Here is an 18,655-nt window from a genome sequence, read left to right as displayed (position 1 = left end):
TTTGCATTTTGTCGCGTTTGAATTGCGCGGCACGTTGTTGCCTATCTGAATTATGTCAATAGAATTGCGTCTTCAATAAATGTCAATAGGCAAAGGCGATTGATGAAAGACGAAATTTACAGCACCGCCGCAAAGTAGGCAACAGTTTTTATTTGTTTTTTTTTTAGGGAAATGATTGAAGTGTGGGGAAAATAAAATAACAAACTTACTGACAACAGTCGGTATTTGGGATCTTGATTTTTATTGAATAAAATAAAGAACAGTGTAAATTTAAAAATAGACCTGCTTAGACCGCAATAGCTTTTCTGTTTGTCAATATCGGACTTCTCAATCACTATTGAAACACCATAAAATTTGTTGTACAAGCCAAAGGAAAACAAAGCCAAGCAGGAGCAGGAAAAAAAGACGTAAAACCTCATTGCTTGCACTGGTTTTCACAAACTAAAGCTACACAAAGCCATGCGAAAAAATAACAAAAGCTGGAGAACATAGATTGATCAAGGGTGTGTGAAGGCAAAGGTAACAAAAATCATAAAGTGCCATGTAAGTGCACATCCATAAGCTGTAATATGCAAACCACTTTCAACGTTGGATTTCCATTTTGATTTTCCAGCAAAGGTAAATGATTTCTCCGCCCAATGGAGAGCCAGCCAAAACTTAAAGCCTTGCGAGCTGAGTTTTAATAGTTTTTTAGGTGCTCAGCGGGTCGGTTTACATGCCTTCATCTCTGGCCGTCATAATCCCCGCTCGGCAGTCAACGCTTTGCCCTCATTGCCTGCTTAACGTTTAACGGCGCACTTTGACCACCCAAATGGCAACACGACAACATGCTTACAGCGCTCTACGGCGGAGTTGGAGTAATAAAACGAAATTATAAAATAATATTAACAATCCAGCAGCAACATTTAGAGCCGGACACGGAGCCAACAAAGTGTGTAAAATGTAGCCAGCTGAGTGAAACACAAAGAAGGGTAGAAGGAAACAAAAATGGAATGGAATGGCATTTTACATTTATGGTTATGTGGGTGCAGCTACACATGTATATGCACTCTGTACAATGTACATATGTCCAGCTTATGGGCTAAACTGCAACAAATGGGGGGTGGGGAGCTGCACACTGGTTGCACTAAAAGTGCACGTGTAATTAAGGTCAGCATCGTCGTCCAGCTAATTGGCCGAGCTGTAAAGCGAAGGGGCCTTGCAACTTTGTTGGTCATAACTAAATTTGTTTGTTCGCCTGCCTAGGGCTCTGTACCGAAACCCTTTTCCCTGGCATCCTGCTAGTCCATATCCCATAGTCCAAACCGCAAAAAGCTTTTAATCCAGCCGGCTACTGGACAGCCAGAGTCGTAAAGCCTTATCATAATCTCCATGACCAGGGGGACGCATAAAGCCTATTCGACTGGCGGGAAAAATGGAAGGAGCTGCGAACTAACGGCTGTATCCTTGCATAACCAATAAAAATGGCCAATTTAAAACTTGTTACTGTGGAAACGTAACCTTGAAAATGGACAGACCATTTTTTGTCGAACTATTTTAAGCATAAAAGATTTTACATTTCAGTTGAATTCTATTTTTCCTTTACATACATTTTAAAGTTTTGGCCTATTTATAGGATATACCGCATTCCATTCACTAAGCTTTTACCCACATTTTCAGCATAACTCTTAATGACATATATCTCACTTTGCTGTCCCTCACATCCGAGTAAATACTCTTATGAAAATACCCACAGAAACATGGTGTCTATTACTCACGAAGAGCCACAAGTCCGCACAAAAAGGCAGGAACAACTTTTATAATAAAATTATTTGTTTGGGCTGAGAAAAAGACAACTTTTCAGCCATACATTTCATTTGTGCGAAATGTCACTCAGGGGTATACTTTGGCCAAAACAACAAGCAGCCAGGACGAATGTTTGGCAAATTCTCAGCTTCGAAATAGACCTTTGAGTTCTTAGTGCTGGCTTCTTTCAGGATTCCGCCTTGTCAATGCCGGGCTCCACAATTAAACACTTGCCGGCAGGCTAAACATTTGCATTTAAATAAAAATGCATTGGATTTTGTTGGCGCTTTTCATTAGCCATCGCTCTCCTTTGGCCCCCAGGATCCTTCTGCTTGTCTGTTTGTCTGTTTGGCTGCCTGGCGCCCAAAGTGACTTTCAATGTAAACGTCAGAGCTTTGTGCTGTTGACATTTGTGCGCCGCCAGACGACAACGTCACAACATCCTCCACGACGCAGACGACGGCAACAATTTGCGATAAACATCTCAGCGGCATGCAAATCCCTTTTACGAATTGCACAGGAGAGCACTCCAACTAAAGAGCTGCGGGCGGAGGAGGAAAAACTAGGACGAACTAGGGGTGTGGCACTGCAGCAAAAGGACTTTGCTGGCAGCCAGGAATTAACCATCAAGCATTCCTGCAAGTCGCACTCAATGCGTTCCCTTAGCAGGCTGAAAGCCAGGGATAAGCCTTAGCTCAGATTAGTGGCAGTACTGAGGGTCTCCAATCAATCAACATAATTGGTGAGCTTTTTAAAAAAATTATAACAATCACTCGATCAATCATTTTACAATTTCAATTACAAAATTATAGCTTTCTTTTACCCTAGCCTTACCTAGGAATAAGGCTACCATTTACATTACCTAGATATAGATTTGTATTTAACTTAAGTACTGAAATATTTGTATTTATATTTGTTTTAAATAAGCTTGATACCAATAAATTAAATTTTGTATTATTCTCGCAAATAGGCCAATAGCAAAATGGCATAGTTTCATTGCAACTTGAAGATACCTTACCTGAAATTAGAGAGTATATTGAAAACGCTTTTAAAAGTTATTTAAAATAATTAAAAAAGCTTTGATAAAAGTAAATTATTTATTTTTGTCATTCATAAAATAGTCAGAATGAAAATCAAAAAATGATTTTGACAAAGATACGTAAAAGTAAATCAAAGGCTCGAGTAATTGTTGATGCTGGAGGATCCGTATTTTATGAACGAAACCATTAACAAAATATGAATGGTAATACATGCGAGTCACTTTGTGTACGCATACTTTCACTGCAGATTTTGGCATCCACCTGGTCTAGATCTGGATTTCTTTGATTACCACATCATGTTAGTGGTTCATTTTGCGCCAGTAGGCCCAGACATCGCAGAGGTTGACCTTCTTCTCGCACTCGCACGGCGGAATGGGGTCCAGCAGGCCGACCTTGATGCACTCGGAGAAGCTGGGATACTGGGTGCGCCGCTTCTTGCAGCAGGACGGTACTCGACCCGCGTCGCAGGAGGGCGGATTGCGAGCCTTGGGGCAGCCTGGCGCGGGGATCTTGCAGCAGGGCCACTCGCCGATCCGCGGCACCTCGATCAGCGTCTCGGGCTTCTTGCGTCCCTTGTCCGGCGGATTGAGGTCCTCGTCGCGGCACTCGAACACCTCCGTCTCGACGCATCGCAGGTCCCGCCGCGGTCGATTCGGGTACTTCTTCTTCGCCTGGACCGCCGCCTTGGGAACCATGTAGCATTCGCACCAGGTGCGCTGGTAGTGGCGCGTCGCCTTGTCACTCGGCGTGTAGTTCTCCAGGTCCATGGGGATCTCGTAGTCGGTGCAGGGATCGTCGACGCACTCCTTCACGGGCAGCTTGAGGCGCGGCTGGTTGCAGCGGTTCTCGGAGCGACGCACCGCCATGTAGCACGGGGCTATGTCGCCGTTCTTCTTGATGGCCAGACGCCGCTTACGGATCTCGAGCCTCGTCTTGGCGTCATACATCCGCTTGATCGTCAACGATCCCACTTGCCGCTGCAGCAGCAGCGACCGGTGAACGTTCTGCAACACCCCCATCCTCACTGAATTTTTACTGGAATTTTGAACGGAAACCAAAACGGAAGCCTTGAACAGATGGGGGAATAGGTGTTCCACGTGTTCACTACTTGAACTATGGGATGTGAATGAGCCGGACACCAAGTGAAAGTCCGAACGCAAGCTGGATTTTTGTCTCAAAGCCTACTTTGGAGTGTGCTCAAATTAAAGCCTTCTTTGATTTAGCAAGATTTTTGAATTTTGATTTTGTAGTTTTATTTGCAGCTAAGTTGGAATTTGAGCTGCTTGCAAATTATAATTTATTTCGATTTTGATCCATTGGTTTTGAGGTATTTTCTACAGTATTTAAAATAGAGCTAAGTTGATTTTGACCCATAGGATTTAAAGTGCTATTAAAGACCTGTTTATTTTTTTGATGTTATAAGCAGCTCAATTGAAATTTAGGATGTTTGCAAATCAGAATTTATCTTGATCTTATTTTATTTATCTGCTCAAAAGGCGTAAAACACCTGTTTGGTTTTTTATGCATTTATGCATTTTGATCCATTGCCTTTCATGTATTTGTTGAAGTATTTTTGCTCTAAAGGCGTATGCAATTCAGAATTGATCTTTATTTTGATCCATTCACTTTTAAGTATTTGCTCTTTAGCTGAAGTTCTTTTTATCTCGATTTTTTTAATATTTGACAATCAGAACTGATCTCCAAATGTCCAAGATTTAAAAATAAATAAAATCGATTGATGTTGCGTTTAGTGGGTAAAGTAAATTGTCTCTTAGTTTTTCATAAAGATTTGTCAGTCTTAATATACAAAGGTTAACATTGGTTTCTATTAAGTCCCAAAACCAACAAAGCAAGAATTCCTTCAAGTGATCATGCGCCCATATTTATTTCACCAAAATTTCGAAACTCGCCAAATGGGACTGCTGATTTATGTGCCGGGAACAAAGACACCTAAAGAGGAGCAAGTGCGTCTGTCTCGCTGTGGCCATCGAATCCAAACTTTTGCTCCGTGATCATGCCTTTACGATTCGCAGGGGTCCCGACTCTTTGGTCGCTCGCAGGGAAGGCGGATGTTGAGCAGGCCCCGTCGGTAGACCAGGCACGTGGGCGGCACCTCCAGGCAGCGGCACTCGATGGGCCTGCCCACGTTGAGCTCCTCGTGCTGGCACTCGGAGAAGCTGGGATACTGGCACGAGCGCCGGCGGCAGCGCTTCCTCCGGGGAGCGACCTTGCAGTTAGTCTTGGCAGCTGCGGGCGGACAGTCGCAGAGCGTGAATTTGGGACAAGGCCCCTCCTTGGCCTCCTGCTTGCAGGGCATGGGATTGACCATGATGCACTGCTTCCTTTTGGGACGGCGGCGCACTTGTTGTAGATGACGCGCTGGGTGCGCTCCGGCGGCACCTTCTTGCAGCAGCGCTTCTGCTTGCGGAAGATGCACTCCACCCAGTACTGGTCGAAGTCGCGGTCCAAACTCTTGCTGGGCTTGTAGTGCTTGTCGTCCAGTCGCTCGACCAGATCGCAGGGATCCTGGCAATGGGGCTCCGGTAAGTAGGGAATGTCGCACCTGCCGTAGACACCCAGGTACTTTGGGTGCTGCACGGCCAGCTCCTTGTCCGTCTTGCAGGGATTGAGTTGCTTGTAGTACTTCGGCACTATTTTCTCGACTGGCACGCATTCCGCCTTCAGGGCGTTTGCCGACACAAACTTGACGCACTTCTTCTCGTCCTCCGCCTTCTTCTTGCTTTGGCACTTCCTCGTTGGCCCCTGACCCGCATCCTTATCCGCATCCGTGTGTCTCTGACGTTGGTTGACCAGCGTCATGGCCGAGAATTGTGCCCTAATTAGCTCCTTCGCCCCATTGAGCAGGTGCTGCGAACGGAGGGCTGTTGAATTTTTAACCAGAAACATTACTAAACGGAGTGTTCGGATTGGAGCCGGTACTGAGGCAATTTGGGAGAAACGAAATTTAGGTCGTTCCAGGCGAACGTTCTACTCTGATCTGACCCCTCCACTGGACACTTCTCTAAAAGTGAAGGGAAACCTAACCCAAGGCCCCCTTGATGGGCTATATTTCATTTTCGTTTTTGTGATACGAATTTCATGTGATATTTGAGTGCATTTCTCGGAAGCTGTCGCGAATTGAACTCTTTCCGGGCCACGGACCAAATGGCTTTTCCTTGTTTATTCTGCTGTTAATTGCGAACGGATTGGATGCCAGCGTATTGCTCTGTTGTCTTGATTTGCCGGCATACAATAATAAAGAAAAAATAGACATGGCGCAACCTTCATTTCACGAATTTTTTCCCCAACTTGTTTGCAAGTTAAATGCAAACAGAGCGCAGCCAGCCAAACGACAAAGCCTCCCCCCCCCGCCCCCTTTCCATTCAAAAAATGAAAAAAAGAGAAAAGAAATCCCCCTTTGAAAAAACAACAGAAATCCACTAGAATAAGTATACGCAGCGTTGGCCGCTGCCTGCTGTTCTCGGGGCACTTTTCGCTTTTACGCCGATATTTTCATTGGAGTCGCCGCGAGAGTGGCCATGCATGAGGACCCCCCATAAAATTGGGTCAATTGCTGTTAACAATTTGGCAGCGCAATCTTTTGGCCGTTTCGATTTCAAGGCGCTCAGGGTAAAAAAAAGCGAAATAGGAAAACAACGCAACCCATAAAAAACGAGCACGTGCGAGCGAACCTTTTGAAAAAAACAATTTCCGCATAGAGTTGTTGGCCGGAAAAATAGCCGGTGCAATCGCAGCTGACCCACGGGAAAAATCCGCTGGGCTGGAAAACTCAAGTGGATGGTGCAAAGTTCGCTGGTTCACTCATTAATTAGTGAATTTTGTTTGTTATTTATTTCTGCGAGAACATTTCCAGCAGGGCTCTGGCTTAGTTCAATTTTGCTGTGTTGCTTCATAAAGGATAACTTCGGGGCCCAGAATTCAACAGTTGAGCTGGGCTTCACTTTCCATTTAATCAACTGGGGAAACAGTCGACCCCAATACTTTGAGTGACTGCCAATAAAGTTACTCTGCCCTTAAAGCTGAGATGCACTTTGCCCCATGCCACTCGCTTTCTTGGAACTCAGACGACTACGGAATGATTTCATTTACTTGCAATCAATGAAATTGCACTGATGCAATTTTGTTTTGGCCCCCCAAAAGTAAACAGGCGAGTGGGTGGATTCGAGTGGGACGAGTGGGAACTTTCAAGAAGTTGGCAAAAGTAACAGTTGCAGCAGGGAATCTTCTGAAGGCGGGGGTCACCAACTGTCTGTCACGCTTGCCTGGCATCTTTGGCAGCCATGGCAGCATTTGGTAGCCGGTAGAAAGCAGCCAGTAGCCATGAACAGCTAATGTCTGGCGACAGTCCCCGAATCCCACGAAGCCCCATGAATCCCCTTCGTCGTTGGGGCTTCTCATATCGCAGCCAGACACGTAGCCAGCCACTGTGGATTGGGTTCGGGACGCAGAGAGATTTGTGAAAGATGTCAGGAACACGCTGCGACAGAGTCGAAAAATGAGCAGGAATCGTAGGCGGAGGTGAGTGTGTGAGTGTGTCCGCCCCTCCCTCCAGTCATCCTCACCACTACCCCTTTCATTCAAGCTTGTCCAGCAGCGAAACTCCTTCGGATGGAGAGCAGAATGGAAATGACCATACCAGATTGAGATCCCGATCCTTGCCCAGGCAGGTGCTCTATGCGAATCACTCTGGGACCCAGGAAACTCAAATGGTCGATGTGGCAGTCGGCTCTTCATCCACGTCCCTAAGTCAGTCTCAGTGGACTGCAGGAGACCCATCTCCTGATCCGACCAAATTTTCTCTTCAAAAAGTTCCTCATATCCTTGTGGAGGCAACAAACGAAGACAAGAAAAGGGTTACATACACAGACGCAACGTCTACACCTATTGAACCCATATCCGAAGTGCCGTTTGTGGAACCCACTTACGACAAAGCCCATTCTCCTGCCAGGGACAGCAAATCTCTTCCTACTAAAGTGTCCTCTTCGGAGTCATCAGATGTTCCCATCAGCTTGCAACAGTCTTCATTTGCAGATGACCCTGCGCTTCAGTTTGCCTCCATTAATGAGGTCATCTCCATGCAGAGATCACCCAGCTCCACGGAACAATACGACCGGGAAGAGCCACTTATCACCAAGACTCAAAAATTTTATAAAAAGCGTAAGTTAGCAAGATAATTCCAATTCCTTTTAATATGATTAAGTTAAATTTGTCGATAGACAGAATACTAATTCCGTGTGATTACTTAACATCTAAATTCTTAAAAAAAATGTCTTCTTCGAAGACTTCTTAACATATTAATAGAACCATATTAAAAGATTAAACTAATTAAACAAAAATACCTTTTAACGAGGTTGAAATTGTCATGAGGATCGCACTTTTAACATACAAAATTTCTGATATTAAATTTTGTGTGCAAAAATTATTAAGCATTCGACTAAGTAACTACACTTTTTAATTTTTTTCATTCGGACCGAATACAGGAGCCCCTTTGGTTCCGAGGTACGACTCGGATGACTCGTTTGCCATTGAGAAAGAAGTTATTCAACAGGACGCCCCATCCGCAGTCAGTGCGGGCTATACGTTGGACGACACGGAATCGCCGGGATCGTTTAGCGAATTCGATGCTGAAAGGCGCAGGAACAGCGACCTTTGGGACGCAGAGAGTAGGAGTGGCACTTCCAAGGAGTCCTTCAACCTGAGCCGTGGACGACTAGGCTCCGGTATGGTTTTTGTAAGTGAGTGGGTAGCACACGTGCAGTGGTGAGCCCATAACCCACTTGGTCCGTCCCCAGATCTATATGGTGATTCCACCGGATGGCGGCTTTGGCTGGGTGATCATGGTGCTCGCCTTCCTCGCCCAGCTGATCATCGATGGACTGATCTTCACCGTGGGCATCTTACTGCCATTTATAGCCAAAGATCTGGGCGTGGAGAGAACGTCGGTGTTGTTCGTGGCCAGTGTCCAGATTGGCTGCTATTTCACGAGTGGAGCTTTTGCCGCGGCGTTAATAAATCGCTTCGGCTTTCGGAAGGTTGGCATCGCCGGAGTGCTGTGTTCCTCATCCGCCATCATGGCCTCCAGCTGCAGCGTCAACCTGACCATGCTGATCTGCTTCTACAGTGTCCTAGGTAGGTTGACTTTCAATGGTATTCCCATGGAAGATGAATAAGAACCCCAGTCACCGCCACCCAGTGCAGGTGGCATCACGATGAGCATGATCTGGGCCAGCTCGCAGCTGATCGTGGGCTACTACTTCGAGCGGTATCGTCCGATGGCCAACGGATTCTCCTGCAGCGGCGGCGGCGTTGGGATAGTGCTCTTCACGTTCCTTAACAGCTGGCTGGTGCCCATCATCGGCTGGCGGAACATGCTGCGGGTGCAGGGCGGTCTGGTCCTCTTGATCCTGCTGATGGTCACCTTCTACGTGGAGGTGGCTCCCACACAGGTGGGCCTGTACCACCGACCGAACGTCTTGGAGTCCAGTTCGGATGAGTATTACGGCAATTTCTACGTGCACGACTATCTGCGCCTATCCAACCAGACCAATGGGATCCCCAGTTTCCTCAGCTCGTATGAGCCGCCTCCCAAGAAGCGTCGGTGCGCTAGCCTATTCTCCTGCTGCACCAACTGTTGTGAAAAGAGGCGCAAGAAGGCGGAACCCGATGAGGATCACGATCTGCTTATCCGTCCGGCACCCTTGGAGCGGGAGGATCTCTTCTACACCGGGCCAGCCGAGTACGAGAAGCCTCACAGCAAGGAGCACCTCGAGGGCAAGGAGTTCCACCTCATGGGATCGGATAAGAACGTGAGTGTTTGCCGTAAAAGTCAGCTCTTTTAAAGGAACCCCCCACCTTTTCCGCTCATAGACCCAGCAAGTGAATTATGGTATAAAAAAAATTCACGTAGACGAGGCCGATACAGCTGCCACCGCCAGTCATCATAGAATGCAGAGATGGGCCAAAGAGCCGCCAAAGAAACCGACAGCTAAGAAATGCAGGAATAGCCGGTTTATGGTCACCCTACTGAAGCTCTTCGACTATCATCTGCTAAAAAAGTTCGAGTTCCGGGTGCTGGTCGCTTCCGCCCTTCTGTATCCGATGGGCTTCAATATTCCCTTCGTTTACTCGAGTTCGCGCACCAAGATTCCCGTCGAATATGCCCGGTTAATTGGCCCCATTATCGGTAGTACCAATTTTTTGGTGCGGAATATTTGTGGCTTACTGGCCTATAAACGAAAGACCTGGACTACCAACATCTGTGGTTGCGGCTTGGTTTTTGGTGGATCCTCCGTATTTATAAGCGCCTTTTATGGTCAGGACCTGGTTTGGTTCCAGGTTCTCTACGGCGTTTGCTATGGTGTGGCCCCAGGTTGGTACATTTTTAATTTGTTCTTACCTTAAAAAGATTTAATTTACCTCGCCTGAAATACAAATTATAAGAATTTCCGTGTTTAGCATCAATTGATTTCAAAAAGAAAAAAACTGTACCCAACCAATACTAATTACACTTTGTGCCTAATTGTTTCCCCTCTATTAGCTGTTTTTGCCACCCTGCGAGGACTTATTTATGTGAAATATCTGGGCCTGCCCAAACTGACCAATGCCTTTGGGATTACTTCTTTGGCCATGGGTGCGGGTGCCTTTATTGGCACTACGATTGCCGGAGAAATGGTGGGTAATTCGGGAAACTATACTGCTGCCTTCAGCTTTGCCGGACTGTGTCTCATAACCGCCGGAATGCTAAAACTGCTGCTGCCCGCTTTGGTGAAGTTTTACTACCGGAAAGCCCATTGAGGAATCGAATAGCTAGAATTGCATTATTTATTGGGTTTCCTCCTTCAAACTGGGGATTTATTTTACAAAATGGCTTACGCTCTTCTTGTTTTCTCATTTAATACATACACATGTGTTATCGACTACTTTACTGGTTATGTTTTGGTTGAACCCGTGTTCGAAATTCTGAATAAATGCGTTTATATTACACTTTTTGTTTTGGTAAAAGGATTTTCCAAGAAGGGTTAATATAAATAATATTTTGGAAATGTTGAACTGAGTTTTAAAGAATATTTTACTGCAATTTCCATTTCCTATCATCATTTCTTTGGTTGAACATGACTTTTAAAAGCCCTTAAAAGCCTTGATGACTGGCGTTTGCCATTGCAGCCATTTTTACCACCACAAAATGACACTCTCGAACTCATTCGAGTATAAAGTGTGCAGTGTTTTGATTATGTCAAGCTGCGATTCTATGTTTTAGATTCTTGGGATTCTTAAACTTTGCCATTTTCAGTTAGTTTCGGGAGTTTTCTTTTTGGGGTTGACTTTTATTTCAATCCATTTAAAGTTATTAGTTAGCTTAATTTACATCTAATATTAGCTTAGTTGCTGAACAACACACTTTGGCTCCACGCTTATAGGTTCAAGTGTGTTGTGTTTGGTTTTTCATTTGGTTTTGTTTCCATTTTTCCTTGTTTGGGTATGCAAATGTTCACGCTTCTTGTTTACTTTGATTTGCTTTCTAAACTTTGTACGTCTACTGTTCAATGTTGTTTTTTTGTCATTTTGTCCTTTGGTAATATTTTATGATGATTTTTACATATTATTTAGAGCTAAAGCAACAAAAAGATAATTATAAACCAATGTCAACGCATAAACATAAATACGTTCGAATCCAATCCGTTTTGTCCTCTGTCTATTCTTCTTGTGTTTTAAATATTGTCAGTAGTCTTCCCCATCGTCGCCTCTAATTTATTCCACTTTCCATTGATGTCGCTGCAATTGCGGCTCCTTTAAAATCAATTTCGTATGATAATCTAAATTTAAATTAAAATCTGATTGCGGGATGATCCACACTCCTCATGGCCTTGCTGGTCTTTCTTGTTCACACAGAAAAAGCAATTCTTACGCCTTAAATTAAAATTATATTTATATCGCCAGAACCCTCAGCGACGTGGCTCGTTCATGTGTCGGAATCGGACCTGTAATTGAATTGTAAAATATATAATTGAATTAAATTTTTTTTGTTGAGTATATAAAAAAAAACAATTTTTAATTCTGAATGTAAAGATACATTTAAGACTGCTAACACATTTTTTAAAAAATCAGAAATGCAATTGAAGAAACCTAAAAATTTTGTTTTTTGTAGTTCTTTAATATAAAATATTTATTCCTAATATTATGACAATAAGTAGATACAAATATTTGAACTAGATAATATATTTTATTGTTTAATGATACCAAAAAACGCATTGAACGAAATGTCAATATTTTGGTTTGGTAGGCTAAAAATATATTGAATCTTTATTTAGGTTTTGGACTTAATTTGTTAGTTATTAAGTTTTAATAATGTTATAAAAATTTGTGTATTTTGAACTGAATGTTTTTTTTTTTATTTTTATTGGCTGAATTTTCCCTACGTGGAATACGCCCCAGACTTACCAATTAAAATAGGTCTGTGACCCGTGACAGTTGCGCTCGGTGCCGCACCACTTGGATTGCTGGAGCGCCGGGCAGGGCCGTCCGCCCCTTTTGCCGTGCTTGATGACCTTGCGGTAGCGGTGCATCTCGCCGATGCCGCAGCTCTTGCTGCAGGCCGTCCACTCGGACCAGTGGCTCACGCGGCAGTCGCGACGCCGCTGTGCCGAGCTCCGCCTGCGGGTCGCACCACCCATGGCACCCGCCAATCCACCCAGCTTGCCACCCGCCGGTGGTGACTGCGGGGCCGTTGGGTTGGAGCCGTTTGAATTGGCGGCGTCTGTGGCACGCCGATAGCTGCTGGCGATGCTCTGCAGGATCGCATGCTTGTCGTTTTTCGGCACCACGCTGACCACCTGACCAGGTGACGGCTGCAGACTATTGTTGCTGCTGTAGCTGCAAGTGGAAAAGGTCAACGTTTCAATTAGTTTGAGCTTATTATATAGCCGAAACAGATTTTAGAAAAAAAATTAAAATAAATTAAACAACATCAAAATATTCGTGAATTTAATTTTCTCTAAACATTTATTAAAAGTTTCTACACTTATTTGAATAACATTTTTGTAGCCTCCACAAGTGGTAATATTTACAGAACATAGACTTTATATGGTAAAACCACAACCTGATATTTGCCTTGGTAGCTTAACTTGCAGACGGTAAAAGACTGTCATTAGTATAGTTAAGTAAGTTTGGGCTTTCTAGACAGTCCAAACAGAAAAGTTAACAAAAATTAGGTTTTAGGAGAGGTTAAATTCATCACAGCCCCTTTATGTATGGCTTATGACTGTTTCACATTAAATTAATTATTAAAATAAGGCGATAACTACTATCAGATATTACAAAAATAATAACCTTTGGTTGTTATTCTATTTAAATTTAAATAAATCAATTTAAATAGGAAACTCTATCGTTTGCCCTTAAAATTTATTAAAAGTTTCTACACTTATTTGAATTACATTTTTTTAATCTCCACAAGTGTTTCTATTTTCAGAGCTTGGACTTTATATGGTAATACCCAACCTGATATTACCTACCTACCTTACTGATTTGCCTTAGTAGCTTAACTTGCAGACGCTAACAGACTGCCACATTACACATACGACCCGTGTGCCCCCATCTTCTCATTTCTGCCAAAAAGGTGTGCACGTTGCCTGCTCACGTTTGTTATTTCAGCACATCAACTGTGGAAAATTTCAATTTAAATTTGCCTTTTGCCAGCCTTCGTGCCGTGTTGCTGGCTGACAGACACAGAGCCGAAAAAGCCCAAAAAGGCCAAAAAGCCCGCCACCCGATACCCGAGTCTCCGGTATTCAGGACTTTTGGCGGACCCACGCGCGAACCACAATCCCCAAATCGACTCCTCGACTCCTCGACTCCTCGACTCTCGCTCCCGAATGTCCTGGATCCACGACGTTTGGCTGTGGCGCTGCCTGGCTTCCTTCCTTCCTGCCTTCCTTCCTGGGCAACTTCCGTGTTTTGTTTCCTGCAGTTTTTCGTTTATTTGCATACACATGCCGCGCGTATGCCGCGTTCAAAATCGCGCAAATAATAATAAAAAATCAAAAGGCAGACGAACAGGCACGGCAACTGACGAGCAGCCAGGAGCCAGGAGCCAGGAGGAGTTGGTGAAGTTGGAGGAGCAGCGCAAATAAATTGGCAAAAATATTGAAAGACCCAGGAGAAGGCGCACAACGCCATGGGCCCAACGAAAATAATGAGGAAAATTCTCAAATTGAAATTACATACAACATTTTCTCCCCTCTGGAAATACCTTTCCCTGCTTTTCTCAGAGTTTCTGCCGAGTTTTTGCTTCCTGGGAACATGGAAGTTATTAGCGACAATTTGCTTCGATCATGTTCACGGCAATTACTGTTAGATGAGCACATCAAAATGTATTAAGTAAATGTTGTTTCAGCAGCAATTTGCATTTCCACAGCCCAGGAAAATGGCTGTGACTCAGATGTCGGACATGTGACGGGAAAATTGCTCATCAGGCCGAAGCAAATTGGTTTTTCAAATTGAAAAGTGAAAGCCAATTGGTATAAATGTATAGTAACTCGGTTTGCCGACGTTCCATAATTGACGTGACAATTGTCAGAATTCAATATAATAATTCAATTATAATATTTGACATGACTGCATTCAAGGGGTAAATGATCAGGGGGACACTAAATTACTTTTATTCAGTCAGCGGAAACATACAATTATGGTTTGCAAATTGCTTTGTTACTAATTTTATATGCACGCTGTTTGGGTAATTATGGCCATCAAGTTCACTAGGCATTGTAGAAATTGTAATTTATTTATAACAAATTGAAAATAAGGCTTAAATCCGATTTAAGCATACAGTTGAAACTATTTTATTTCACTAATTTAAGGGGTATAAAATTATTTTAAAGATCTATATAACAGCACAGTTTGTCCCAACGTGATTTTGCATCAGAGAATGGTGCAGCAGAAGACCTCTCCCTGGGGTTGGGCATACACAGTGGCCACTGGCGCTTGGCCACCGACCACAACGGTGGGTCGTGGTGGAGGCATCATCACCACGGGTGGTGGCGGTGGTGCGCCGATGATCACAGCTGGTGGCGGCGGTGGTGCAATCACCAATGGGGGCGGACCAAAACCGATGCCCACGCCCATCGGCGGGGGACGTGGTGGTCCGCCAATGTTGATGCCGACATTTACACGAGGGGGCGGTGGTCCGTAGGCGATTCCGGGACCCCTGGCCGGTCCTCCGTATCCACGTCCTGGCGGTGGCATCTCGACCGATGGCTAACAACTGACTGACCAGCACTTTGGGGTCGATTGGCTTCTTGAATTTTGGTTTTTATCGAGTGTCCGCTGGTAATTAACTATCAATTACGGTGATTTTTTTTTGGGGGGCTTCTGTTTCCGCTGATTAGATATGCGATAGGCGGAGCTCACATTCCCAGGCTGATAAGAGAAACACCGAATTATTGATAAGATTTCTATTTTATGATATGATATGATATGCAAGGGGTTCTGGCCCTGATTCATTGCCCCCATCACTTGCCTTGGGGAAAGCCCCTGACCTCCGATTTAGCAGATGACGCATTTACAAGGGCAACATTTTCGCTTCGGTGGTTCTGTTGCAATATCTCGTTTCTGGATCGGTGGTGGTTGATTTGTTTCCTGTATTCCCTGCTCCTGTTGCTGTTCTTGGGTCAATGCCGCACTCAAGGAATACCGCTTGCCAAACTTATCGTTACTCTGCTCGGAAACCTCACCCACGAAAACAGTTGCGACGGGTGTGGCAGGTTGAATAATTTCCTCAGTCACTTCTATGACCTCGGTTACTTGCCCATCGTTGGAGGACTCTACAACCACCTCTCTTTCCACCACTTCTACGAAGGGAGGATCGTCAATTACCAGATCGGTTAGAATGAAACTGTTAAGTGGTTTTGGTGGTGGCCTTGCAGGTGGTGACGGAACTGGAGTGACATCCACAGACTCCACAATCACCTCCGTTTGTGTCAGATTCGATGGCGGTATTCTGACTTTCAGAGAAGGACTGGGTGGGGGAGTCGGCGTGGGAGTAACCTCCAGTGACGCCACAATTACAGCCGTTTCCGCTAAGCTTGGCCTAGGAACGAAACCCACCTCAATAGGCCCTTGAATTGATGGACTTCTTGGTGGAGTAATAACTGTCGTTTCTTCCATTATCTCCACGTAAGCTTCATCTTCGCTAAATACTTCCACTTCCACTGTGGGACTGTGTGGAGCGGTATTATAGGGGGTTACTTCCTCAACCGTCACATAATCATCGACTTCGATTAGGCTTTCTCTGCAAATGAAGGGAAACTGTTCGGGGGGAGGTGATGATGCTGGTGTTACTTCAAGGGACTCTACAACCAGCTCTTGTACCATACTAGAGCGGGGCATGAAATTAGTTGTCACTATCGACCGAAGCAGAGGATCAGGTGTAACTTGGATCTCTTCCACAATTGACTCTACAACGGCTGTCTGAGGCGCATAACCATTTTGAAACAGTGACTGTGGGGCCTGTATGATTTCAATGTCCTCCACAGTGTTCTCAACATAGTCTGTCTGAGGGATAATGTCATTTGGCTCTGGCGATTGATAGGGTGGACTGTCTTCTATGACTTCTATGTTCTCCACAACCGATTCCACAAAGCCTGATCGAGGAGGAAAACCAATTGGAAGTGGTAGCCGTACTGGAGGTGCATCTTCTTCCGTTACTTCCATATTTTCCACAATCGATTCTACAAATCCTGATCGAGATGGGAAATCTATTTGAATAGGGGATTGTACAGGAGAGTCTACTTCTTCTATGACTTCTATGTTTTCCACAATCGATTCCACCAATCCTGTTTGCGGGACTAAGCCGCTTGGCAGAGCAGGCTGTGATGTCTCAACTTTTTCAGTGACTTCTATACTTTCAACAATAGACTCCACAAATCCAGAACGAGGTAGATATCCACTCTGCACTGTTGGTCTTAGCGGAGGATCTACCTCTGTAATTATTTCTATGTTTTCTGCAATTGATTCCCCATTGCCACATTGAGCGGGAAGCAGGAAAGGAGGATCATCTTCTTTTATGACCTCTATGTTTTCCACTATACTTTCCACAAATCCTCCCGGAACCGAACTTTGTACTGGTATTTGTAAGACAGGTTCGGGGGTTACGACTTCTAATATTTTCAACAATTGACTCTACGCAAACTGGCTCAGAGTCAAAGCCATTTGAGGGTAGGAGAAATGGAGAGTCATCAACTGCAATGGTTTCCTGAATCGACTCTTCAGTATCGAAACCATTGGCTGGAAGAAGAAAGGGGGAATCAGCTTCAATGGTTTCCACAATTGACTCCACAACCACATCTCCAGAACATTAACACTTTGTACAATATTCGGCACAGGAGGATCTTCTTTAACAACTTCTATGTCCTCCACAATCGTCTCAACTAGTCCTGATCGAGGGTAGTAGGCTTTTGGTGCTGGGGTCTGGACAGAAATAGATGCTGCAGCTCCTTCTATATTCTCCACAATCCTAGCCACAAATCCGGGTTGAGGAATGAATTCCGGTTCCTGTTGGATCTGTGCAGGAACGACGAGCTCTACACTCTCCACAATGGTTTCCATTGGGTTAAGTTGCACTCTGGGAATGTATCCTGTTGGGGCAGCGAAGGCTCCACTGACTCCACAAAAATATCCGTTTGAACCACTTCCGCAATGGGAGAGAGAGAAGGCTGCTGAGCTCCCGGAATGTATCCCGTCTGCACTTGAAGTTGTGGAGGTGCGTAAGGTGGAGGATCCAATTGGCCTACTATGATTTCTTCTTCCACCATCCTGGTGTGGTTTTTAGACTGCTTTACAGTTTCCTTTGCCTCCGTTTGCCAAACCACAGTGGTGAATTCGTCTGAAGCCGATGTTGTGTCCAAAATCTCCTCTGTCTCCACAACATCCTTCTCCGATGAAAGATCTAAGTCTATGGAGGGATTTGAAGACGGCTGATTCCAAAAGGCCTGGGGTTCCCAAACCGCATTAAAACCCACCTCTTCGGTGGGCGTAAGGAATGGCGGTGAGGTATCCGGTAGAGGTGGAGGTGGCGAAGTCTTCTGCCTGTGGTGGTGGTGATGCTTTCGCGGCTTTAGTACGTTCTCCACCAGAATCACCTCTTCTCGCTCAACAACCTCAACATTCTCCTGCCGTTCGTGATGATGATGCCTGTGATGGTGATGGTGATGACGGTGACTCGGTGCTGGAGATCCCTCGATATTGACTATCTCGATGGTCTCCTGGATTGTGCCACTGCTCGTGGCGATCGTTTCTATCGTTTCGTTAACACATCGCTCCTCAACAATGGTCGTTTTCATGTTGTCGCTTGATTATTCCGTCTCGTTTTCGTTGTGCCCATTAACTGAAACCCCAAACGCTTTGCTCGGCCCATTTATACACGGTGTTTATGTCATGGGAAATGTATTTTCATGCGTTAAATCCTTGTACTGATAAGATAGTTACTATATCTAAGCAATGTGGCAACTATTCGTCTTCGCCCCCGCCGTCTGTGGTTCGGTCTCTGGAAATTGGAAATTCGAAATTGTTAGGGCTTATGTTTGATCGAGTTTTCGACTGCGATTTGCGGCTTCTTACTGGTGGCACTCTTCTGCTGATTCTGGTTCTTGCGCCGATTGCGCTGATTGTTGGCTGCACTGCCGGCGATTACCGTGAAGGTGGCTGGCGGGATTCCGGACATGTTGCTGGCACTTAACTCATTGCCCGATTGCCGCCAATTCCTCTACTTTTATAGGCCACCCGCGACATCGCATTCGATAAGATAGTAATTACTTCGC

The 18,655-nt window shown here is 44.9% G+C and overlaps 6 protein-coding genes across 9 annotated transcripts in view; 1 reads left to right on the top strand and 5 right to left on the bottom strand.

Moving 5' to 3' along the window:
• Positions 1–2,968: 2,968 nt before the first annotated feature.
• Positions 2,969–4,012, bottom strand: LOC128254957 (uncharacterized). The gene has a single exon (XM_052984353.1). The coding sequence runs from the start codon at positions 3,842–3,844 to the stop codon at positions 3,125–3,127; it is 720 nt and encodes a 239-aa protein (XP_052840313.1). The 5' UTR covers positions 3,845–4,012; the 3' UTR covers positions 2,969–3,124.
• A 673-nt stretch (positions 4,013–4,685) lies between these two features.
• LOC128254955 (uncharacterized) lies at positions 4,686–5,848 on the bottom strand. Its single transcript, XM_052984352.1, is given in 2 exon segments — positions 4,686–5,177; positions 5,180–5,848. Coding segments are annotated over 2 exon segments (885 nt in total). The 5' UTR covers positions 5,733–5,848; the 3' UTR covers positions 4,686–4,845.
• A 1,249-nt stretch (positions 5,849–7,097) lies between these two features.
• On the top strand, positions 7,098–11,015 carry LOC128254628 (uncharacterized). 4 transcript variants are annotated; one of them, XM_052983810.1, is made up of 7 exons: positions 7,098–7,364; positions 7,438–8,003; positions 8,327–8,581; positions 8,639–8,975; positions 9,040–9,652; positions 9,714–10,215; positions 10,384–11,015. In XM_052983810.1, exons 1-7 carry the CDS (start codon positions 7,342–7,344, stop codon positions 10,638–10,640), a joined length of 2,553 nt encoding a protein of 850 aa, XP_052839770.1. In that variant the 5' UTR covers positions 7,098–7,341; the 3' UTR covers positions 10,641–11,015. The 4 variants fall into 4 exon arrangements, with proteins under 4 accessions (XP_052839770.1, XP_052839769.1, XP_052839768.1 ...); XM_052983809.1 differs by having other exon boundaries at positions 7,429–8,003; positions 8,327–8,577; positions 9,045–9,652; XM_052983808.1 differs by having other exon boundaries at positions 7,429–8,003.
• A 134-nt stretch (positions 11,016–11,149) lies between these two features.
• LOC128254629 (uncharacterized) overlaps positions 11,150–18,655 on the bottom strand; it is a 44,621-nt gene continuing 37,115 nt past the window's right edge. The window contains exons 5-6 of the mRNA XM_052983812.1: positions 12,285–12,716; positions 11,150–11,824 (exon numbers count right to left, since the gene is read on the bottom strand). Coding sequence (XP_052839772.1) covers positions 11,806–11,824; positions 12,285–12,716 — 451 coding nt within the window. The 3' untranslated portion in view covers positions 11,150–11,805. The remainder of the gene's footprint in view (positions 11,825–12,284; positions 12,717–18,655) is intronic.
• LOC128254630 (formin-2) lies at positions 14,652–15,090 on the bottom strand. Its single transcript, XM_052983813.1, has one exon. It carries the CDS (start codon positions 15,081–15,083, stop codon positions 14,760–14,762), a length of 324 nt encoding a protein of 107 aa, XP_052839773.1. The 5' UTR covers positions 15,084–15,090; the 3' UTR covers positions 14,652–14,759.
• Positions 15,371–18,609, bottom strand: LOC128254627 (calphotin). The gene is given in 5 exon segments (XM_052983807.1): positions 15,371–16,997; positions 16,999–17,189; positions 17,192–17,482; positions 17,485–18,381; positions 18,456–18,609. Coding segments are annotated over 4 exon segments (2,790 nt in total). The 5' UTR covers positions 18,179–18,381; positions 18,456–18,609; the 3' UTR covers positions 15,371–15,383.

The sequence above is a fragment of the Drosophila gunungcola genome (assembly GCF_025200985.1).
Source record: "Drosophila gunungcola strain Sukarami chromosome 2R unlocalized genomic scaffold, Dgunungcola_SK_2 000006F, whole genome shotgun sequence".
NCBI lineage: Eukaryota > Metazoa > Arthropoda > Insecta > Diptera > Drosophilidae > Drosophila > Drosophila gunungcola.
This window is presented reverse-complemented; position numbering and strand designations above follow the sequence as displayed.